Below are 24,135 nucleotides of genomic sequence, written 5' to 3' on the forward strand. Positions count from 1 at the left end.
GTGATATCGTTTGGATCCATCTCTCCAACCCCCAGTTACAGTTGGGGTCAAAGTGGTATTCGGTTCGGAAATATGACGTTAAGCAATGCTTTTAATTCAGAGGTTTTCATGTTCATATTACTTTCTACATCAATTTCTTTAACTTTCTATTAAAACTCCACATTTTTTATTAAATCTGGAATATAGGTAAATATCGAAACTTGTAATATGAGATTTTAAATATTATAGGCATTTAATAAGAAACACATTTTATTGTTAGACAACTCAAAAAAATATTACTTGATCTAGATATACCAAAGAAACAATAGTTTTCAAAATTATCCTTCGCTCCTCATTCAATGCCTAAAATTTAAGCTTAATTAGTATATGGCCCTTAACTATATATTTATTTTTTAACCAGCCACTAATATTTTGATCTCATCTGTATACACCTATCGCTCTGACAACACACTCATCCAGGGAAAGCGTATAACGGTAACGTTCCGTTTGTCCTTTGTGGCGAAATTTTTTTTCCAGCTGCCAGATGGGAAGGGCCCCTCCGCAAGAGGGAGAGGGCGACAGTATTGGCGTGCACATTGCATGCGGCGACAGGTGGGTGGAAGGGAGAGGGCTGGAGGGGGCTGTGCAAAGAGATAGATAAGTAATTCCATGGAGCATGCAGCGCGGTTGGATGTCGATTCAGAATTTGGAGGCTCCCAGCATTGAATTGGTGTTAAGCACGAACCGAACGAAATGGAAATGGAAATGAGAGAACGAGACTGAGAATGAAAATCAGCAGTTGTCATTGTCATTGGAATTGGTTGTGGAAATGGGGGGATGTGGGCGGTCTCAAAGGCAAAAAGGGAGATGAAAGACACGCCATCGAAAGGAGAGTCCACCTGGGCTCATCCAGTTGCCGTTGTTCACTGCAACTGCTCGGTTCGGATTCGCTCCTGCTCTTTTTACCGTTATTCGAAAGGAAGTTTATCCGGGATTTCCCCGTTTATCCAAAAGGGCCTTCGTGTGGTTTACCTGTAACTATCACAAACCGATCGTGCTGAAATCAAGTGCATTAAAATATAATGGTTGTACGCAATTAGAGCACCGTATCGGTATCTCACTAATTGTGGAAGCTATCCCTCATTAACCGATCGTGCTGAAATGTAGTGGATCGGTGTGATATAGAGGCCTAACGTTAGGTTAAACCAAACAAAAATTCGTAACTAAGTAATTGCGAAAACCATTGCATGTTAATAAAAATCTTATAAACTTGTAAACTATTTCGAATTAAATACCAATTTCATTAAGTTCATTTTAATTAACAGTTGAAATGTAATAATAAATTAATAATTTAAAACGTTGTAATCTGAAAATTGTCGAGTAACCAACATTTTATATAAACACATCCTCATTTAAGAGAAATGGACAGTTTTAATAACCATCATCATGATTTTTAGATAAGATTATAAAGTACATATATATATCACGAAAAATCTACATAGTCTAAGAGCTTATATGTGAGTTTGAAAACGATAAATACTATAAGATCGCTCAAAAATTAACATTGAACTGGCCTATGATAAAATTAAAGCTAACCTAAACAATCGTAATTAAATCATAGATGGAGGTACCAAGCTATCTCACAACAATAGTTACCATCTGCTGATTTGGTAAACTTTTTAAGCATCCGCCATGTCCAATCAACTATTTTTCCTGAGCTTGGCGGACATCTTCTCGGTGTATCCGGCCATTTTCAAGGAGCAAAGCAAGAAGCTGAAGAAGACCAAGCAGATTTACTTGCCCAGCGATGAAGAGTGGCAGGACAAGATGTACTACATGCTATTGGAGATCCAACGCCACGTGAACGACTCGTCCGATGAAACGCTATCCCTACACGACATCAATAAGAAGGAGAAACCTTTGTTTGATCCGCTGCGCATCACCAAGATCCTGTCGCCCGGGGTTAGTCCCAATGGACGACGTAGCAGGATCCTGAAATACTGTCATTCCACTACGGTCAAGGTCAAATTGAAGGCTGGCGCACGTTGGACATTGCCAACCATCGCAAATGCCGCCAAACTTCTCCGCAAACCACCGATTCTGGTGGATTTTCAAAATGAGCATGAGATGCGATTGGCCTTTTCCTTAATCTACGATGTTTTTAGATGTGGGTTCTTAAGATTGGCATGGTTTTCTATGGGCAACTAAACTGTTTGTTTGTACCTTTTAGATAAGGTTGTTATGTCAAATGCCTTGAATGATGTCAGCTTCTTTGAACAACACAAAGAGGTGGGTAGATTTAGTTTTATAAAAGTAACTTTTTTAAGGGTTGATTTAAAGCTGGTTAGGGTTTTTTATTAATCTTGTTATACCTTTCTTTAGTACAAAAACGACGAACAAAGGATTTGGTTAATGCTCTTCGAACTCTACGATCGTCAGTTTAAAGGACGTAACTCTGAGGAAAAGGATCTCCAAGCGAGTCTTTACAAGGAGTCGGAAGTGACAGGTGGGTGGATATCACTTATTTAAATATGATATTATTTATAATCCCCCAATTTCTCGAACAGATCATGCTGATGTCCTGTGGCAACATCGTATTCGTTTGGCAGCCTCGATTTCCCGGATGAGGATTCGGGTAGGAGCTCTTAAACTTTCCCAACTGCTGCCCATCCACCTTCAGAATGAGAAAGTGGCCATCGCAGCTGCCAATCCCGTGGTCACCGGTTGGATTAATCCCTTTTTAGTAAAGTGAGTGAATTAAAGTTTGAGTGAGTTACTAGAAAAGTATAAATACTTTTACACATTTGATTCTTTAGAAACAAAGAAGAGGCTGATAAGATCCTTACCGAAATGGGCTTTACTGTACACGGGCCAGACGATGAGGAACAACTTTTGGTGCAGCACTGTAAGTGGGACAATATCTGTCCTCTGGTCATATCCTGTATTCCCAAGGACCGCAGTGAGTTCACCAAATCCGTGCTGATGACTAAGCATTACTTTATCATGCAGGTAAGTCTTTTTATTTTTATTTAACAAAATATGGTAATGTAATGATCCCAGATATCCCTTTTAAAGTATGAACGTGTATGATTATCGACAAATCAAACTTAGACATTGATGACCTTAATCAAAGAATTACTTTTATCAAAAATATATTGAACTTAAATTACGTAATTCATTTATCTACCAAGGTTTTTCGTTAAAAAAAAATTTACGTACTATTTTACACATATTTACCTATTAATTAAAACAGTTATTACTTTAAACGCTTTTTTTCGGTTACAACTTTTAGTAATTAACTGAATGTGTCGATCAAAATTTGAAATACAGCAGGCGTGCACGTTTGATTTTTTCCCAGAAAAAATGCACGAAGTCAGGTTGTAAATACATTTTCGGAAAGTCAACACTGCGTATGATCAATAAACATTGAAACCAAATATCGCCGACAGTAAACTTGTTTTCGTCATGTAATTTAATACTTGAGATCTAGAGAATGTTTATCCTTGTTTTTTTTTTGGGCTGCAGAGGGTCCAATGCACTTTTGAAATGTTTACAAATATTGATATACTTTCAGGACAAAAACTTTACTTTTGGTCCGGCTATTATGTCCAAGTTAATGGATTACTTCGAGTTGGACGGCGATATATTGCAGACGCATATAGGTTCCCCTCGATCCACCGCGTATTTAGCAGCGCTTTTTTACTCCATCAACCGGGTGAACAACTTCTATGTTTATGGAGCCGGGGCAAATCTGAAGGAGTACCGACGCTATATGGAATCAATAGGGGTTAATAATATCCGACTGTTTGGCGATGCATTTACCTCCTTTCCCATGGAATCGAATCGTTTCAGGACGGTTGTGGGCATTTTCGCCACGCCACCAAACTCGTTTAGTGCCATTTCGGATCCCATCGATTTGATTTGTTCGCGTGGTGGAGATCTGAGTATGCTGGAGGTGCTCACGGAATCGGAGGTCAGCGATGAAGGTCGCCAGCGGGTGGCCATGATCCTCGAGGAGCAGCTGCTGACCCTCACCATGTCGATGTCGCGACCCCAAGTCCAATTTGTCCTCTATCAAACGCACTCCATTGTGGGCACTGAAAACGAGGATATGGTGCAGCATGTCGTGGAGTTGATTAATAAATTGGCCTTGGAGAAACATCGCAATGCCTACAAGGAGCAGAAACGACTGGAGGCCATTGCTGAAGCGGAGGCAGCCAATATACCGGCGGCTGCAATGAGCAAGGATTCGCCCCGGAAGAAGGATAAGCCCTCCACGCAACCGGAACCGCCTGTACCGGGAACACCGTCGTCAATGGCGCCCCCCTTGCCCAGATTGGATAGCATTGATCTGATTGTGACACCCGATATCGATGAATTTGTGCAGGACACAGTCCCTGATATATGCATCAATCAGGATAATTGCATCAAGCAACAGACTACGGGTAGTTATCTATCCCTGGTGCGTCGAAAAACCCTTACTCATCTGAATGAGAAGTATCTAATTCGTCGAGCCGAGCAGCGAGGACTCTTTGGCAAGCCCGAAAAGGATTCCAAGGATAAGTCAAGACCCAAGACCGTGAAACTTCAGGAGCAGCAAACGGAACCAGCTCCGCAGGACATGGGCTATGATCCCCGGAACTCTGCCCATCGATCCAGTGCCCAGCAAATTGTGAGTAAACAAATTTCGCCAAAAAATATACCCCTGACCGTTAAACACAGAACAAAAGGCTGTTAAACTTTACACTTTATTGTTAACAAAAACAAATTTGAAGGTGGGTGGGTGGTTGATTGTTGTTAAAATGGGGGAAATTGTGGGAGATATATGTATAAGGGGGTAATGTGACGGAGGCTGAGGCTGAGGCTGAGTCTGAGGTTGAGGTGTGGGGCTATGTACACTCGGGTCTTATGAGCTAATAATTAACATGTCCATACTGTCTGCGGATTGATTATCATCGATAGACACGCGATCGATGTCATCATTACTGAACGTCATTTTGATCGGCTTCATTATCTTGTTTATCGACAAGATCATTTCTATTAGCTCTTCAATTAAAATACTTTTATGTCATATACTTGTGGTTACTATCTGTTTAATTATATTAAATAATATTGTTATAATTTTTGTACCTCTTTCTAACTTCATATTATTAAGTTCTTAATTTTTTTTTCCAGCTGTATGCACACTTTCTATAACTTGAATGCCTTCACTTTCTATTATTTGTATTATCTTCATCTATATTCACATCATTTGTATTATTTGCATGTGCAATCTTATACATTATCATTCATGGAGGTATTTAATTTGTTGCATTGTTATTTATAATATTAACATTTGTGTTATTTGTTTATTTGAATATTCACATCATTATCATATACCGATATATTTTAATGTTTATCTGGAAGTACAGAAGATCAGCTCCATCTCGTTGCACAGTATTGCTCACATTACTTTAATCTATATTCACATCCTATAATCTTCGGTGACACCACACCATCATCATCATCATCATTATCATCATCATCATTATCATTATCATCATCAGCATTAGAGGGTGAGGTTTTAGGGTAATTAGCATGAGGTGGCAAGCACTTTGCCTTGGCTTAGTCACAGGCTCCAAAGGGATTAGGTCATGCTCGATCTGCTTATCTCATTGGATCGCTCATAGTTGGGAGATTGGGAGATCGTACATCCATATATCCGTACATCCATATATCCGTATCATCATTACTTCTTCCAAGCACTGGCCGATGAGGTCTTCGCATAGTTCTGGCTCTTCTGCTGCTGGTAGTTCTGTTTTATATCCGCTTTCTTGCCACTCGAGTAGTTGGAGGCCATGCCGGAACCACTGTTGCTACTGCCATTGTAGCTGAAGCTGGACTTGAAGGTGGGATTGCCGATACTCTTGAACATGGGATGGTTTTTGCCAGCGCCCACCGGTGGTGCCGACTGGTTGTAGTAGTAGCTCTTGGAGTTGGAGCTCTGGAGCTGGTGGTGCTGCTGCTGGTGCCCCTTGTCTGAGGACATTTGGCGGGCGTAGGAGGAGAGGCCCAGGCCAACGGCGCCCATGCCCACGCCCAGTCCGACGGTGCCCACGCCCACTCCGCCCATGCCCACGCCGTAGGACTGCTGCTTGTGGCTGGTTGAGAAAGTGGCACCCTGGCTATCGCTGGCCAGCGATCCGCTTTGCGTGTAGAACTGCTGCTGCACCTCCACTATATAGCGATAGGCCTCCTCCATGCTCTTTGGATTTCTGCGCAGGATCATCGAGTGCGTCGGCTCGGGCAGATGATCCCGGAAAACCTGCAGTGTGATCCTCTCTATATCCTCGAGTCCATATAAAGTATCATTGTGCGTTAACTTTCGATTGATCAGTCTGTGCTTCAGCTTGGCCATCTTTTGGTAATACAGCTCTATATTGGAGTCCACCACAGCGCTGCGTATCTTGTGTATCAGCGAATAGCTGGACTCCCTTTCCGCATAGTTGTACAGCAGTTGATCCTTGAGTTTTAGCCAGGATTCGGCTTTCAGGAGGTGACCATTTCCCGCTCCATTGCCATTGCCATTGCCATTGCCCACCGGAGCGCTCATTTGACGCGTGAAAACCGCTTCTCTGGCTCGATCCGTGCACTTATTTTTAATATGTCCTATTAGCTGAGCTTTGTAGTAGTCGTCGAAAGTATTTATGGCCGGCATTAGGGCCTCGATTTTTTGCAGAAACTGAGGCAGTTTGCCGGGATCGCTGCCATCGAAATTCTCCACCAGCTTTAGCCGGCTAAGGACCTGATTGTATTTGTTCACAAACTCGGGATCCATTGTGGTAATAAGCCCAGTTCTTCCCGCAGCGTTATGCTATAGCTTTACCGTTATTACCGATCGATGCGTTCGCAGCGACGTTTCGGGCGCGACTGCTTTCAAAATTCGAAATCGCCGCCGAACAGCAACTGCGGCCGCCGACGTGCGCGCGTCAATAATTGTTGTGTATGGAAAAACAGATTTTAGATTCTTACAAATGTATAAATTAACATTCATTAACATGAATTTTACTTGCAAGACCCTCTCCGATCCAATCCGACAATGACAACGGAACGGATTGCGAATTCGAAATCGACACGAACCGTGGTCGAACCGACTGGACTGAACTGAACTGAGCGGATCCGAACCCGAACAGAAATCAACTGGCAGAATAAAACAGAACGGAACACAGCGCCCGCCATTCATTGTGGTGGGAGTTGTGGTACCCCATATATGTGGAGTCAGATGGGGTATACTACGCTATTTCAGGTGGTAGGGCACGGACAAGGAAAAGCCACGGAGCTTAGACTTCTTTAAGCAATTTTCCCACCCATAGGATCGTAAATACGAAAAGCTTCACTCATTCAAGACTTCAATCCACTATCTATCGCTCGTAATAAAAAATATATTATGGATGAAAATATTTTATCATTCAGTTATAAGACCCATTAGAAATAAAAACACATTCATTTAAGATTACTTTAGAAGTGCGACTTTTATAGACTTTTTGTATTTATCCTAGCCTGGAACATTTTAGTTATAGCTTAGAGAAAGGATCCTTAAAAGAAAAATAAACTTCTCCAATATTTTAAAATATATTTAGGTTTTTAGATAAATACAAGATTAGTTTTATCTGAATTCGTACATTTTTATGAATCTTTCTTGTTGCTGTAAAACAGGAATACGATTTTCGTAGCATACATTTTCGATGAATTTTTTTTTTATTCTGAATAAGAGATTATCCAATTTTAAAGTTACACAATTAAAATTTGTAAATAGTAAAATATCAATTTAATATTTAAATACCAAGATCTTTTAGGTATACTTAAGTAAATTTGGGAATTTAGGAAATATTAATGTGTTATCGTTCTTAAAAGTCATTGCATACTTTTTGGCGAATTGGTCAGGAATGATATTAGAAAAGCTAAATGACCCAATGTTTTGTTGACCACATGATTTGGTATGTAGATGAATGTTTAACTTAGCAATTTTAGTGTTCATGGTAATACAATGGGTATCTGAATGCCGTAACCCCTTCCTCTATTGCTGCTATTTGTTTACTGTTGTTGTGCTGTGTGCCCGGCGCTGAATCATAGGCACACACAAGCACGGCGACACCCTGCGACCGATCGTGCTTAGATATAGCCGGGCAGATAGAGAAGGAGATAGTGCCAAGCCAACGGACACGGGCCCACAAAAACCCCGTAGCACGCACATACCCCTAATACAACATCAAACGCAACAGCGAATTTCATGAAAAAGCGCGCACAAATCGCTTTAAACGAAGTCGCTTTCGTTCGACGTTTCTGTTGCCGTGTTAATTGTCAGAGGGCAAATGGCGAAAACAATAAGTAAATAAATAGAGAAAGTGCATGCGAGGATAAATAAAGAACTAAGCTTTATCGACAGGCAGTCAAATTGCACATGCACCCCTTTAAATATTACACATACGCACTGATTGACAACGAAATAATGCGACTTTTCGACTCTATTCACATGCAAATTGCTCCAAAGAGCAATTGCATTCAAGGTCCTTTCATAATTTCAGATTTTTTCGAAGAATCTAATTGTGCTGCTCACGCTGCACCCTGCACTCGATTGCTCATCGCTTGATCTGCACTCAATCGACCCCAGCAGCATCTAATTCAGCTCGATTGCCTCCAATCTTGACACGTACACTTAAAGAAAAATATTTACGGGAATTGTTTAATCAATTAATTAATCAAGACTTGTAAGTAATTGCTGAAATAACAATTTCTGTTTACCAAAGTTTGTTTGATTTTGAACATTATTTTGTAAATAATTAACCACTTTTGCTTTGGTTGTTCTATGCATTTTTGACAATGAATCATTTTACTCTTCATATTGAAGTTGCTAATTTTACAATAATGAATTTGAAAAAAAAAGCTTGTCTATTAAGTTCGATGATAATGATAAGATATTTTAATAATTTTGATAGAAACAGAATACGTAATTTCTCGCGGTGCAGCGGTACTCATACCAGCGCACACCTTTATTAGAGCTGGCACAGCTCGGTGGTTGCCAGCGCCTAACCCTGCACCGCCCCCCCCCCGAGCCCATTGAATGGGTCGCCGCTTTTAAGGTCTGCTGCGCCGGCGTGCGCGGTTCAACTAATTAGCAACAATTTCTGAGCGTTAGCGGCTTGTAAAACTGTTTAATAATAGCAAAAACTTGTCGGCGTATAGTCATCGCCGAGGACAAATCACAAAGAAGCCGAGTGGGAGAGAGACAGGGAAGGAGGGGACGAGAGATTAAGGGGCTGAAGGGGGGGCGGGTTCCATTGGGGTGCTAATTTAAATCGCGTCTCTAAACTGATAAGCGGATTTAATTGCTATCAACTTCGAGTTGGATGACTTCGCTTTTGCCTGTCGCTTTTGCTCACTGCGAAAACAATCCGCACCGCCTTGCAACTGTAATTTTTATAGTTATTATTATGTAGACAACAAAAGCGACTTGCTTGCCGCATTGATAAGCAGGTTCAGGGACACCCCCCACACCACCCACTCAACCACCCAATCCAACCCAACCCCACCCAACCGATCCCCAATCCACCACTTAAAAATTCAGAGCTGTTGTGGAGTTTTCCGACCCTAAGATAACGTTTACTTGCCGGAAAGGTGATTAATCATATAGATATTGTCGATCTATATTATCATTTCATTCACAACTGTTAGTAATATTTAAATGATAACGTTTTCAGCAAACTTTCAGACATGGCTCTATTTGTACACTCCTCAAAAACAAATATTTATTTAAATTTTATTTAAAAATAAATAAACAAACTCATAAATCATGAGTTTATTAATGCTATAAATATACAATCGTGATAATTTAATAACCCTTTTTATAATGCCAAGTCTTGGTTTTTGATTAAGATAATTTTTTATAACATTTAATAGAGTTCAAAGATATTTGGGGACTCTAAAAAATGAATTTTTCCTCTATAATCAAAGGCGAACGTTAAATAAAGATCAACTTTGAGTAACTATGTATATGAGTTCTATATTCTGATATTGTGCTCCAGTTAAGCAATACCATAACCCTTTTATTTAAATGCAAAAGCAACGCGCTAAAACGAATAATTCTACTAAATTTGGCGTCCACAGTTCACATTGTTAGGAAGAGCCAGGTGTCTAAATTAAAAACAATATAGTACCGAGTGTACACAAAGTTATCGGCCATAATTCAAATTAAGCCCCGCTCGATTCGAATCATTTGCAAGCCAAATTTGGCGCGAATTCTTCGCAAACATTTTGCGCATATTAATTGTGTTCACAAAATGTGTTCAATTGTTTGGAAAACTAATTACGTGCGCGCGCCATTCCATTCCATTCCATTTTATTTTATTTTTTTATATTTCTATATTTTTGCAGCTCCAGCGTCTGCAGCGATCGACGAGCGCCAGCGCGATCCGTTCGCACCTGACCAAGGTATCATCGACATACCGCCGCCCCATCGCCTTCAACTTTATTCGGCGCGAGTGCAAGCGCTTCTACGTTTTGCCCGTCTATATGGTGAGTGTGTGTATTTTCTTTTCAGTCATCGGGTGGTTTAGGGTCCCATAATATTTACAACCCCCACAACCAAGCCCAATCCCAGTCCCAACACTCCCACACTACTAAAACCACCCACTGGCAATCCCGATTTCAGCACAGCACCAAGCAGAGCATTCGATTATGGTGGCAATACGCGTACAAATGCGTCACGCCCTCCGCCTCAGCCGATGCGGTCTGGAATCCGAATCTGAAATTTCGACTACACTGCAGTCGCCAGCTGCGCATCCGCAAATTGAGACGTGGTCCGTGGTCCCGGAGGCAGCCACTCCAATTGCATATCAATGACATCAAGCTGTTGTGCCAGGTGCGCAGGCGAAGCAAATGAATGGCATTGTTTATAGAGCCCTAAAAGGTCTAGACTCTAGACGAAATTCCTCGTTAAATTCCAGCTGCCATGGTTTAGTTGAATTTCACAGAATACTCTGTTCGAAATTCAAACTTTTAAATCTTCCCGCCTTTCGAAGGCATTGCCATACGCTCGGATTTTATCGATAAGTTAGTGTTGAATAAGGAAAATTTTGAAATAATATAAAATGCTGTTTCTAGTACTTGTTAATTCAAATAATATTGCAATAAATCGAATTTAAGCAGATGTGTGCTAGTCTTTATTTAATGTAATAGATTATTTATAACTTATAAATTAAATATAAACCCAATCATTTTTGGAATACTTTTATATTGTTCGAACGTATTTTACAATTTTGAATTTGAATTTTTATCTCTTAATTAATCTTACATATTGTAGTTTTAAGAACAACAAAAAAGATATGCCTTAAAATAAATATAAGGATATTGTTTGTTTAACAATAGCAAGGAATTGCATGTAAAGAACATTTTTCGCAATGTAGCACCCAAAATTGAAGTTAAATTATATTTTTAACAAATTAAGGAACGGCTTTTTCAATTAAATTTTTTTTTATAGAATTTTAAAATTTATTCAATTTGGTAATTAATGTATTAATGCTAATTGTGGATATATAAAATTGTCTAGTTCTGCAACCAAATTTAAATTTTTGTCCATATATTAAAACAAACTAAAAAAATACAAGTTTAAGAAAAAAGTTTAAATTGTATTAAAATGCATGCAAAAACGATAGTTTCTATCAACTATGCATCCTCTGCATAATATAATTAATTGTAGAGTTGTCTTGAAATATTTGATTTATTTATAGGATGAGTGGTGATTGAGTACAAGTACAAATAATTAAGTTAATGAAACGCAATTTTGAATTGTCCGTCAGTGTCCTGTATCCTTGAATGACTAACGCAATTGAGTAGATGGAGTAGGGCATTTGCGATGCGATACGCTATAGTATAGTTATAGTTTATAGACATAGTAATGCTGATATCCTAAGGGCAATCCACCTAAATGCCACAAGTTCGATAATGTGTGTCCCAAGCGCGCAGCTAAAATGTATGTTCAAAGAAAAAACAATTTTTACTATAATTTTCTTTGCTTTGGATAGATCAAAATATTGCTGGTAAGTTAGCTTTTGAAATAAGCTGCTGCATATAGTGGTATAGCCTAACCATATTGTTCATTCGAGATAAGCTACTTTAAATTGTTTAACTTTTTAGATGTATAACCTTTAAATTCCTTTTTTTAAAAATTGCAAAGCTCACCTGGCATTCACGACTGCAGTACCATTGACTCTGGCAACCGGTGCACAAGTAGGTGGCCTTACGACGCTTGCATTCGTGGCAGCTTTTATCCTCTTTGCCGTTGGTGGCAGCAGCGTCTTCGTGCTTCGACTTACGAATGCTCTTATGGTCTTGCGACTTGCTCTTGCCTAACTTGCGCTTGACGTCACCCATTTCATCCTCGTTGCGGTAGGCGGAATGTGATTCGTGATACTGTGAAGGGTAACAATCATTTTTTGGCACAAACACATAATGTTTTAATTTATTTCTTACCTGTCTGTTGGACTGTTCACGTTGAGAGACCATGGGACTGCTGTTAAACAGCGGTTTGATCATCAGTGATTCATTGTCAAAGTGATTGTCCAGGGAGAGGTTGTTGTAATAAGGAGGCTTTCCCGGACCCTGGACTTTATTGTAGGAAGAGGAGGAAGCGGCGGCCAAATTGGGCGTGGAATTTGCCATCTCTTGATATCTACAAATATATATACGCCATTTGTTAATGAGCAACTGCTAGTCTAAAATGTTGATAACTCTTCCAACCTGTCTAGCGGGTGAAATAGCTTTGGACGCTTGGATGGTGGTGCATTATCTTGGTTAAACTCTCGCTGATGCTCCTCTCCCATGTCGCGAACATGGCGCATCGGTGGCTGACGTGCAGGCAAGGAATTCCTTCTGAATAGCTGTCGCTCCTCCTCGAAATGACGCAGGGATACCGGCGGGGCTTGCTCCTTCAAGCCCATAGCTCTGAAAATGTCAACTCGACATAAGAAAAACTCTCATTTCGCATTTAATATTACAAACTCACCCGCGCAGCAAACGCAAGTTATTCTGGTTAAGTGTGGCGTGATTCAGGCATTGTTCCACTGCCGACAGGCCGTACTTTGAGGGCATTGGAGATTGCTGCTCGTCAACGAGCAGCGTGTGCATTTCCAGCAGTTCCTCAGTGCTGACGCTCTTGTTGAGAAGGGCCGGCAGCAAGTCCTTTATCATAGTTATGCGCTCCGAGCGCTCCATTCGTGCACTCAGTTCCTTTTTCACGTGACGAAGGTAGAGTAGCCGATTGTATTCCTCCTCTTTCTTTGCTATCAGTTTGTCCAGTGTTTCTAGATCCGCATCGATACGCTCACGCTCTTCTGTGAAAGCTTTCAGTTCTGGGCGCACGGAGTTCACCTTGTCCTTCATGATGGTATCAATTTCTTCGAACAGTTCCTTGATGCGATAATGGAAGCTGGCATCACTGTTGTTGAGATCAATGTTGGGCTTCTGGCGGGTTGTCGAGGGAGTGGGCTGCGCTGACTGCGACACCTGCGTCTGGGTGGACACCGTCTCCGAGCGTCGTGGTTGCGGCTGCTGTGGCACCACAAAACTGGGGGAAATAACTTGAGGCAAGTGGGGATGCATTTGTGGCTGCTGTGGTGGTGGAGCCAACTGCTGTGGTGCAGCTTCCCTTGGTGGTGGCAACTGCTGAGGCGGAACTCCTCTTGGTGGAGCCACTTGCTGTGGCTGAGCCTCTCTTGGTGGAGCCAACTGCTGTGGCTGTTCGGCCCTTGAAGGAGTCCACTGCAGTGGTGGAGCTCCTCTTGGTGGAGCCAATTGCTGTGGCGGAACTGATCTTGGTGGGGCCATCTGCTGCGGTGGCGTTGATCTTGGTGGAGCCAGGTGCTGCGGAGCAGCTGGTTTGGGTGGAGCCATCTGCTGGGGTGGTGCTGATGGAGCAGCCATTTGCTGTAGAGCAGCTTGGCGCAACGGAGTCGTCTGTGCTGGAGCTTTCTGAGCTGAAACTTCCCTTAGCGGAACTTGAGCTGGGCTTCTCTGTGCGGTGACCGCCACTTGGGATGTGTGCTGAGTTGAATAGTTTTGAATATTTAGCTTTGTGTTATTTGGCAGCTTCTCGTTGGGATATGATATCTCTATCTCCATGGGTGTGGCCGGTGGTGTGGGAGTGTTTAAACTGTAGGAGACGTTGGCCAAATTGTCTGCCTGCTTGGTAGCAGAAGAATGAGCCAGGGTGTACGGTGTGCTGAGCTTAAAAGCCGGCTGATTCTGTAGGGGATTAGCCGGTGGTGTGACGGACGTTTGCAGGTTTAATGGTGGTTCCGCCACATCTGGTTTGTTCTGCTGCACCGACAAAAACTCAATGGTATCATCATCTTCTTTATCCAGGTTCTCGGGATTGGGGCACTTCTCGCTGCTTGTAGGCGGTGTCACCGATCGGCGCCTCTTGAGAGTGGCATCCATCACCAGGGACTCGGCCGTCTCCTGTTCTTCCTGCTGCACCAGCGTTTCATTAAGGGTCTGCTCCAACTCAAGGCTGGCGGGAAGGTTGTCCAAATCGTAACTCGGCTGCTGAGGCTCCTTTTTCTTTAGGAACTCATCGAGGACAAAGTCACCGTTTTCGTGGGCTTTTTGCTTGTCTGGCAGCTCGAAGTTAAGCTGAGGCGGTGGTGCCGCAACCCTAGGTTTAAATTCCTTGGTGGGCGTAACCCTAGCCTGCGTATCTATCTCTGGTTTCTCTGGGGACTCCTCGTTCTCTGTGTCGTCCAGACAAATCAGTTCCGGCGAACGGCTGCCACTGCGACTACGGGAGTAGCTGCGACTACGACTGCGACTACGGCTGTGGCTACGACTGCGACTGCGACTGCGACTGGGGCTCCTGCTGTCGTAGCTCCTACGGCGCCAGGTCTTATAGCGAGCCAGTAGCTCCAGTTTGTTCCTACGCTTGGGCAGCAAGTCCTTCAGACCCTCCAAATAGGTATTGTAGTCCATTTTATTGGGTCGCAGCCTGAGATTGGAGGGGAGTTATTAGAGCTTGGTATATGATTTTCAGAGTGGATTCCCTACCAACGCATGCTGCGACGCTTGAAGTAAAGGTTTGGCCAACGGCGCCGCTGCAATTGCAATTGCCGGATCCTTTGAAGGGTTTCGGCCCGTGTGGAAGGGGGATCCGGTGCGCTCTCCGCCTTCGCATCCTTGTCTGCGGAAGCCGGTGGATCTGCTGTTCCATTTCCGGGCTTACCCGATCCGGGTCCCTTTGGTTTGGTCTTCTGGGGACGCTGCTTGCTAACGGCTGCGTCCATCAGGGCGTCGTAGTCCTCCTCCTCGTGGCTATACTCGTCGCTGCTCAGCTGGGAATTGGAGGAGTCGTAGATCTCCACGTTGGACATCGCTGCTGCAATTGGACCGAGTTCAGGTATGTACATCACTAGGACTGGGATTAACACCCCAAAACTCACGCGCTCACGTCTGCAAATTTTGGTCCAACAAAAAAGCGTCTGCCGGCTGAATTTTTCAATCTGCCGTCTCGCTGCTTTTTGCCGCTGACGAAAACCACTTACAACTTTGTCCCAAGACCCCAAGAAGTTAACTTGGCGTCTATTCTGGTTTTTAGGGAGATACTTACAGCGAACAACCAATTTCCAATTGTGAAAAAAAGATTTGGCGTTAATTTTGCGAACGATTTGTGACAGGCATTTAGTGTGGACTCAATCCAGAAGTGTTGCCAGGTAGCAGAAAACAAGGGAAAAAATACCATCTTGAAATACCATTTTCCTACCAAGCCCAGAATTTGGCACGCGTATTAAAAATAAAATATGTATGATTAAAATAAAAAATAAAAAAGCTCATAGCATCAAAATAATAATATTTTTTTTTGTTTCAAGGACTTTGAAAACTTTTCATTAAAAGTTTGATGGTATCCAACTTATTTTACAGGCTAACCGTTTTTAACAATTAAAACATTTGGACAATTTTCTCAGCTTACTTGGTCGGTTTATAATTCCCAATTTGTAGTTACATCTGAATTGCGAATAAATGGTGCGTCGAATATCTGGTTTTCTACGACTTGGTGTTAGTTGACCAATCAAAATTGTTTAGAATGCGGTTAATTCACAAAGCAAATTTGTTGAAAACCAAAAAATGAATATCAGAAAGATTAACTACTTATGAAATAGCAGACGAGCAGCTGATTAAAATTGCACGATTCTGTATAATGTAAAAAAAAATGTAATAAAATAAAAACCAGTTTAAAATATTTTCAAACCTACTAAATCTAGTACGAAAGTTTGTAACTTGGTTACACTGTTGAAAAATACCAAATCCAGGAAATACTGTGCTTCCTCTTCTTTACCGGAGCAAACGTCATTGCACTCGAACGGTCATACCGTTGGCTTACAAAAGAAAACAAATCAATTCGCACAAAAACATTGCCAAAAAGGTAAATGGCGGGCAAGTCGGCGCCAAGTTAATAATATATTGTAGTGTCCAGTGTTTTTTCCAACTAGTCTCTGCGCAGTGATATTTGTAAGCGAAGGGCAAGGCTCATCGTAGGACTGCTATATTAATGTATATACACAATGTGTACCAGGGAATAACCGATAAGAGATTGATAGCCCTGCGGGTGGACTTTGTTTTTGATAATAGTGGGTGGCGATGCGATCACGGATCGTGAAGCGCTAAAACGAGTGATAACCGTAAAGCTAACCACGTCACGTCACGCCACACACACACACACTCGCACACGTGGGCCAGCTGAGTAATATATGTATATATATGCATGTACATATATACATATACACTTATATATCTATTCAAGCCAGAGCAAGAACGCTATATATAGTAAACGATCGAAAAAGTAAACTAATTTTATGCAAGGGGTTCAACAATCAACCCCGTCGGGATCACCAATTGAATGCAACAATACCACAATCAATTGTGATTTTGGGTTTATATAGACAAGAGTTTTATTTTACTTGAGATTTCTTTGGGACTTTGTAAAAGCATCTCTTATTAAAATCTTTTTCCAGTGTAATATACCCAAATGTTTTTTTTTTTTAAATAGCTGCAACTTCATAATCCTTTTATTTCTTACAAGTATTATCACATTTTAACATTTTTGGATGATCCGCCACTCAAGTTAATATATGTACATAATATATATTTTTATAACACGTGTCGCAGTATTAATTATTTTTGTTTTAATTTAAATTCGTTTATAGAATCAACCTCAAAGGTTTAAAATTCATAAAAAAGGTTTCAAAAAAATATGTTCTTTCAAAGCGAAATATAAATATAATTGGGTTAATTAAACAAATTTAAAAATAACAAATTGCTAAAATCTTTATAAATGATTTGGTAACTAAAATGTTGATGTCAAAAACGGCTATCTTAAATTTTAATGGATAGTCCGCAAAGTTCAACAGTTGAACTGTTTTTCCACACACTATAAAAATGGTTTTACAACCATGGTTTTACCTCCATGTACTAAAAGTATTACTAAAGCTTGCTTCCCCCTCCCCATACTAATTACTCACTGTTTAAAATACTCTCAAGATTATTTACTCTCGCGAGCTTCCACTGTGAAGTATCTTCGATCGGCCCTATAATGACTACCCGTCAAACAGCCGGACTTTGTCCGTTGCTAATTTTGCAATTTCCAGGTGAGAAGTCATCGATTGTCCGGCAAAGGCTGATTAGATTTCTCCTACGGCTGCCGGTTTAGCAAAAGTTATAGCTGTCCCGATATCTGGCGACTATCTGTGCGACTCGGTGGTTGCCCCAGTCCATTGCCAGCTGGTGGCGCAGGTGGTTGCCTTCCCGCTTTTTACGCTTTCTTTCAACTTAGCCGCGTGCTCTTGGCCCAAGACAACGAAAACTCAACTAGAGTGAGTGCGGGGAACTTTGTTTAACGGCCATAAACGGGGTGTTTCATACGTGGGGTCTATAAAGTTGGACTTACGAGTACCACTTTACAAGGCGAATAACGTGCAATTAAATTGTTGATTACGTAAAGGCTGCAGTTTTATTGGTTACGCATTTGGTACTTGTAGATCAAAATGGTGTCGCTGGAGAAGCTGAAACAATTGAGACTGATCCACCTGTGCATCGCGCTCACCTTCTTCACCAGTGGGCTATGCATCAACTTTATCCAGCTGCTGATGCATGTGTTCATCAAGCCCATAAACAAGCGACTCTTCCGCCAGTTGATGTACTATGCCTGCTACTCGATGTATTCCCGTGAGTACATGCCAACCAGATTGCTAAAAACCCCTTTAACAAAGTTCTATATTCCCTCAGAGATTATCTTCTTTGCCGAATGGTATGCCGGCAGCACGATGACCGTTTACATGGACAAACATGACTTTGAAAACCATGCCGGCAAGGAGCATGTGCTGCTACTCATGAACCACAAGTACGAGATCGACTGGCTCAACGGCTGGATGATCTGCGACAAGCTGGGAGTCCTCGGCAACTGCAAGGCCTATGCCAAGAAGGCCATCCGCTATTTGCCCATAATCGGCTGGAGCTGGTGGCTCGCCGAGTTCGTCTTCCTCAACCGCAACTTCGACCAGGACAAGACCATCATCACTGAGCAGCTCAAGGTGGTCTTCTCCTATCCCTCGTCCACCTGGCTTTTGCTCAACGCGGAGGGCACCCGTTTCACGCCCGCCAAACACGAGGCATCCGTAAAGTTCGCCCAGGAAAGGGGCATGCCGGTGCTGAAGCACCACTTGATCCCACGCTCCAAGGGATTCACCGCCAGCTTGGCACCCATCCGGGGTCTTTGTCCCGCCATCTACGACATTAACCTAGCGTACAGGCCCACAGACAAGGTAAATAATATTCAAAGTTTTCTCAGGTAGAATTCTTCTTACCTTAAACTATATAATTCAGTGGATAACTTCAAGTAAATTGAGTTATATAATATAGTTAAGGTACTTAATATATTATTAATGCAGAATTTTGCATTGCATACTTATATATTTGCGATTAGGCTTATCAGCCAGTTTGATAACGCCTGCCTGATTGCCTCATGCTAATCTAATCACTTACTTTGATCTGCATAACTTGTTGCTACCACTTTAAATATTCCTGTCATGTTTTTTCAAGAACGAATAGAGTACCGATACCGATCAGTTTTAATAAGATAACATTTCAAGTTAAAGTAAGTTAATTTAAATGTAAATTTGGTAGTGAAACAAACCTTTTTGGCCAAAATCTTTTGGCAAGAAATGTGAATAGATTTTCTTCTTACTAATGATTTTTGCATGAGACTCATGTAATAAAAATTTATTACGGCTTTAAATAATACTTGTGACTCGATTGAATTGAGATTATAAAGCTATCGTCGGAACGTGGAATCGTAAATTCAGCATATAAATATTACTGAAAGCGGTGCCCTTTATCTTACACAGTGTTATTTCAAGGTTATAAACACAATCTTATATTCTGTTCTTTACTTTTTTTAGACCCCTGCCACCATGTTGAGCCTGCTGCATGGAAAAAGCGTGCCAGCCTCACCTCCTGATGAGGCGTATTCCCTTGGAACAGGTGCCCGAGGACGAGAAGGAGGCCGCCGCCTGGCTGCAGAATCTGTTCGTGGAGAAGGACAAGATCATCGACAGCTTCCTGGAGACGGGCAGCTTCTTCAAGACGTCCGGCATTAAGGAGGTGCCGTCAATCGTGACCAAACCCAGGCTGTGTTCGCTGGTGAACTTTGCCTGCTGGGCGACATTCTCGCTTTTCTGCATTTTCTACTACCTGATCACTTCCTTGCTGGCGGCCAACTGGACGGCCCTTATAACTGCATGTTCCGTGCTGGGACTCTGTAAGTTCAGGATTTGGGTTTACGCGGGATATCACATTAGAAGCTATTCATTATAGAGAACTTTATTGAAAAAAAAAAATATATTTAAAGGCAAATTTATTGTAGTTATAAAGTATTAATACTTCTATATGTCTATCTATCTATATATCTTACAGTTTTTAAAATAACTTGGCATTTAGAACAACAAATTTGAGTGCAACAGATAATGGAAAAAAAAACAGATAACTTGTTAATTGTGGATTTGTTAACTTTTATTTGATTATTACTTTGCTTCTAAATAATTTGTAGATTGGCCAACTGTTCTTTATGGTGCGAACATTATGCTGATATCAGCAGTTATAATACACATAGCAATATATTATCTTTAAACAAATGTAGAAAACCTTTAACAACAAAACGTCCAGTGTGATATACTAAAACTTATTTTTTTAAACATTTCTTATTTTATATTTTCAGTTTACTGGCTAATGGGTCAGGCCATCAACAAGACGAAGATCAGCAAGGGATCCAGCTATGGAGCTGGTGGTGCCTCCAAGCCGATCACAAAATAACTTTCGATATCGCATTTAGTTCCGATTGTCGTCGAACTCAATTATCTACAAGTGACTTTGTAAAAGGCAGCCCTCTCGCAAAATCTCTCTGCTAAATGGATCAATTCGCGATTCCTTACCGGACGATTTAAAGTGTTTTTTGAACAGAAGTGCATGTTTTTTTTGTCTAAGTTTATGGTTACGAGGTAACTCCCGCACACTGGAGCCATCAATTTGCGTATGTAGTTGGTAGTTGTACACCTAAGTGGAAATTTAATCGTTTGATCAATTGTATTTTGGCGAGCATTGCAATAATTAAAATTAAACCGAACGTGAGAAGTTTGTTTGTTTTTTCTGATAACGCAAGCAGTGCGCTGATAAGGGGGAGCTAACAGCTGATGAGTGGGTGTGCAAGCAGTGCACCAAAAAAGTGACCTTAACTCAAAATACCACAGTATTTTTTTTGTTTTTTAAATCGTAGATACAAAATAAAATAACAAAAACATAAATCTGAGTTCTTTTAAAATATAAATATTACTCTTAAAAAAAATTGTAATCATGTTAATTTATCTTTGTCACCCTAAAACACTAAAATTTTCAAAAATCCTTCGTTTAAGAGATGTAATAAGTAAGTTAAACCAAAAGCGAAGGCAAAGAAAAATTAACTGTTTTCTTAATTCACAAATAAATTTTCTTTCATATCGTAAAAAATATATTTGTACTTATCAGCATGCTAAACACTTTCGGTTCTTTATCAGTTGTAATGATCAGAAGCAGCGCACACGTTCCGCTAGTTCGACTGCTTGTCCTTGGCTGCATAGTACAACCTCATTTATTTGGAGATAAGTAGTCAGCCTGGTTTCCCTGGTTTCACTGATAACAGGTGGTTAATAGTGTTAGTTTATAGGTTCCTGGGGTGTATTATCGACGCAGATCTATATCTCTAGGGGCCCGGGCGCTTAGAAAACAGTCAATTTCATTCAGTTGATTTCAGCTGGTTGGTAAAACAAGTTCTCTAAATTGTTAAGGTTCCGCAAAGATTGGTAAGTGTGTTTGTGTTAGTGAAAAGCAGAACAGTATTATATCGAAAACTGAAAGTGAAAAAAGCTATATATGTATATCAAGTACAAATTTAAAAGGTCTATTGCGGAAGTTTTAACGGTTACTTATTAAAAACCAAATTCAAACCAAAAACTCTAAACAAGTTTTTCTATATCACTTTAAATTTTGCGAATATTTTACAAAAAAAATTGAATATTATTGTGAATTTGTGGCTGTTATTTTATTATTTCTCGGTATTGGTTTATTAATTCGTCTTACAGATATACATATGTATATATAATCTTATCAATGGAAATCCAAAAATGTAAGATACAGAGTAATAAGTAAAGTTTATTAGTGGACACATAATAGAGTGCTTACTGTACTGATACAGTGAGTTTTTCAAGTGTGCGTTTACGGTACTATAATTTAAGCAATTCCATTTTTTCATGACACATCGGGAGCAAAGTTTTAGTGCTGCCATAATTAGGTTGATATCGCGCGCTGGACATATTTATTAACTGCATTGCAGACAGGAAATTCGATGTGTTTATGTAATAGTCGACCTTAATTGATTGATTTTATTTAAATGTGCTTATTTTTAGCTTAGGATGTCGCATCTTAGGGGATTGGGGCGGTTGCTGATCGCCGTGACATTCTTCACAGCCGGCTTTATCATCAACATTGGCCAGCTTCTGCTGATCATTTTTGTGAGGCCCTTTGACAAACGCCTTTCCCGGAGTCTTATGTACTACCTGCACTACTCGTTCTACTGCAGTAAGTATTAGAAAAGTCAAATTCACCATTATCATTAGGTTAGGAATACAATTTCAGATAGTGTTTAGTTTTTCATGACATTTCCGGCGCATTTTTTTGTCCTGATAAGGTCATTACCGTTACGTCGTCTTTTTTCACATTTCCTTATAGAAATCGGAATTGTAAATATTGAAATAACAATTAATAAATACTTAAATGTTTTCAAAATGTTCCCCATTTTAGTTCTGGTCTGTGTGGCTGAGTGGTATGCTGGCAGTAAATTAAGGGTGTATATCGACCCCGAGGATGAGAAGTTCTTTGGCAAGGAGCATGCATTTATGCTAATGAACCACACGTACGAGATTGACTGGTTGACCATCTGGATGATTACCGACAAACTGGGAGTTCTGGGAGGAACCAAAGCCTTTGCCAAGAAGATGCTTCGCTATATTCCCGTGTTAGGATGGGTCTGGTGGATGGCCGAATTCATCTTTCTGGACCGCGATTTCGAGAAGGACAAGGTGGTGATCAAAACGCAGCTAAAGGAGGTCTATTCCTACCCGGACCCAGTTTGGTTGCTCCTCAATGCCGAAGGCACTCGATTCACTAAGGCCAAGCACGAGTTGTCCGTGAAATTCGCCCAGGAACGAGGTCTTCCCATCCTGAAGCACCATTTGATTCCGCGCACCAAGGGATTCACCACCAGTCTGCCAACCATGCGAGGCGTCTGTCCTGCCATCTACGACATCAATCTCGCTTTCAAGCGAAATGCTGAGGTGAGGCTTTTCAAAACTCAAAAGGGAAAAAATACATTTTAAAATAACTTAATTTTAGATCTTTCTATATATACTAAGTTAAATTAATGGAATTTAAATGGTTACATTTAAATATTTATAATGATACTATTTTTGTCCTAGTTCTAGGTTAGAGAAAGTAGAAAAAATTATCAAATTGAACCCATATATGAACGCCTTAAAGTGTAAATCATTGTGTTAAAATTTAGATTTATTTTATTCTAGACAAGACCCACCACGCTGTCCCAGTTAAATGGAGAACCCGTTGAGCCGTACATGTTTATTCGTCGAGTGCCACTGGACAAGGTTCCGGAGGGTGAGAAGGAAGCCGCCGCCTGGATGCAGAACTTTTTTGTAGAGAAGGATAAGATCATCGACAGCTTCCACGAAACCGGTAGCTTCTTCAAGGCTTCTGGAGAAAAGGAGGTTCCCGAGAAGATCTTCAAGCCGCGTTTAGCCACCTTGCTTAACTTTTTGGGCTGGGCTAGTTTTTGTGTCCTGTGCATTTTGCACTATTTGATCAGCGCCCTGGTTGTGGGCAACTGGATTGGTTTTATCACGGTTTTATCCGTTCTGGGAGGATGTAAGTAAAAAAAATGTAATCTCATTGAATTTGTATTTCATTTTGTTATCATTTGTTTTTAGTTTATGGCCTCATGGAATACGCTGTTAACGCCTCGAAGATTAGCAAGGGTTCTGCTTATGGCGTTAAGAAATAGATTCTTATCCCAGAGTTTTTGCAACTCGGTGACATTTTTAAATGAGATGAGTTACATGTAATTATTACCCGACTGGAAAACCCTAGAAATAATGTACACTATGTCAAATGTACAAAGATAACTGAATAAAAGAATTTTAAATGGATTGTTTTTGCCTTGTATTTCCTGGTTAAAGGTATCAGTAGTTTCTGGGTTGTAGACGTGTGATGTAAATTTAATCGGATTAATTACATCACCAGCTCAAATCGCATTACAAGCGTCTACAGTGTAGTTCAAGATAATAGCATTAGGTAATAGTTGACTACATTAATGCAAACATCGCCATTAAATTTTATAATAGGGCATTTTAAAAGATTTCTTATTCACGAAGTGCTAATTAGAATACAATCACAAAAACCTAGAATAAATAATAAATTAAGTTTTGAAGAAGATTTTTTAGTTAAGCCTAGACGTTTAAGATATGTTTAGTTTATAAATGC

The 24,135-nt window shown here is 40.7% G+C and overlaps 5 protein-coding genes across 18 annotated transcripts; 3 read left to right on the plus strand and 2 right to left on the minus strand.

Annotated features, from left to right (window-relative positions):
• The first annotated feature begins 414 nt into the window (after positions 1–414).
• Positions 415–11,459, plus strand: LOC128258017 (uncharacterized). Of its 7 annotated transcripts, none has more exons than XM_052989406.1 (9): positions 415–1,067; positions 1,437–2,146; positions 2,210–2,268; positions 2,362–2,485; positions 2,547–2,727; positions 2,796–2,988; positions 3,554–4,651; positions 10,390–10,530; positions 10,667–11,459. In XM_052989406.1, the coding sequence occupies exons 2-9, from the start codon at positions 1,672–1,674 to the stop codon at positions 10,895–10,897; spliced, it is 2,502 nt and encodes an 833-aa protein (XP_052845366.1). In that variant the 5' UTR covers positions 415–1,067; positions 1,437–1,671; the 3' UTR covers positions 10,898–11,459. The 7 variants fall into 7 exon arrangements, with proteins under 7 accessions (XP_052845366.1, XP_052845370.1, XP_052845371.1 ...); XM_052989410.1 differs by having other exon boundaries at positions 415–1,013; positions 1,601–2,146; XM_052989411.1 differs by having other exon boundaries at positions 415–1,013; positions 1,664–2,146.
• LOC128258019 (uncharacterized) lies at positions 4,706–7,164 on the minus strand. Its single transcript, XM_052989417.1, has one exon. The coding sequence runs from the start codon at positions 6,794–6,796 to the stop codon at positions 5,708–5,710; it is 1,089 nt and encodes a 362-aa protein (XP_052845377.1). The 5' UTR covers positions 6,797–7,164; the 3' UTR covers positions 4,706–5,707.
• Positions 11,460–11,715: 256 nt separating the features above from the next.
• Positions 11,716–15,719, minus strand: LOC128257515 (titin). 6 transcript variants are annotated; one of them, XM_052988561.1, is made up of 8 exons: positions 15,614–15,717; positions 15,455–15,550; positions 15,055–15,379; positions 13,019–14,995; positions 12,754–12,957; positions 12,487–12,685; positions 12,196–12,426; positions 11,716–11,979 (listed from the first exon to the last, which is right to left on the minus strand). In XM_052988561.1, the coding sequence occupies exons 3-8, from the start codon at positions 15,375–15,377 to the stop codon at positions 11,938–11,940; spliced, it is 2,976 nt and encodes a 991-aa protein (XP_052844521.1). In that variant the 5' UTR covers positions 15,378–15,379; positions 15,455–15,550; positions 15,614–15,717; the 3' UTR covers positions 11,716–11,937. The 6 variants fall into 6 exon arrangements, with proteins under 6 accessions (XP_052844521.1, XP_052844520.1, XP_052844516.1 ...); XM_052988560.1 differs by having other exon boundaries at positions 15,055–15,382; XM_052988556.1 differs by having other exon boundaries at positions 15,055–15,382; positions 15,447–15,550.
• A 554-nt stretch (positions 15,720–16,273) lies between these two features.
• Positions 16,274–20,685, plus strand: LOC128257552 (1-acyl-sn-glycerol-3-phosphate acyltransferase gamma). Its single transcript, XM_052988612.1, is given in 6 exon segments — positions 16,274–16,426; positions 18,039–18,225; positions 18,286–18,821; positions 19,458–19,499; positions 19,501–19,816; positions 20,273–20,685. Coding segments are annotated over 5 exon segments (1,170 nt in total). The 5' UTR covers positions 16,274–16,426; positions 18,039–18,044; the 3' UTR covers positions 20,368–20,685.
• Positions 20,686–21,122: 437 nt separating this feature from the next.
• LOC128257657 (1-acyl-sn-glycerol-3-phosphate acyltransferase delta) lies at positions 21,123–23,801 on the plus strand. Of its 3 annotated transcripts, none has more exons than XM_052988754.1 (5): positions 21,123–21,229; positions 21,993–22,164; positions 22,387–22,919; positions 23,163–23,520; positions 23,583–23,801. In XM_052988754.1, exons 2-5 carry the CDS (start codon positions 21,999–22,001, stop codon positions 23,654–23,656), a joined length of 1,131 nt encoding a protein of 376 aa, XP_052844714.1. In that variant the 5' UTR covers positions 21,123–21,229; positions 21,993–21,998; the 3' UTR covers positions 23,657–23,801. The 3 variants fall into 3 exon arrangements, with proteins under 3 accessions (XP_052844714.1, XP_052844712.1, XP_052844713.1); XM_052988752.1 differs by lacking the exon at positions 21,123–21,229 and adding an exon at positions 21,236–21,389; XM_052988753.1 differs by lacking the exon at positions 21,123–21,229 and adding an exon at positions 21,923–21,941.
• Positions 23,802–24,135: the final 334 nt, after the last annotated feature.

Source organism: Drosophila gunungcola (genome assembly GCF_025200985.1).
Source record: "Drosophila gunungcola strain Sukarami chromosome 3L unlocalized genomic scaffold, Dgunungcola_SK_2 000002F, whole genome shotgun sequence".
Taxonomy (NCBI): domain Eukaryota; kingdom Metazoa; phylum Arthropoda; class Insecta; order Diptera; family Drosophilidae; genus Drosophila; species Drosophila gunungcola.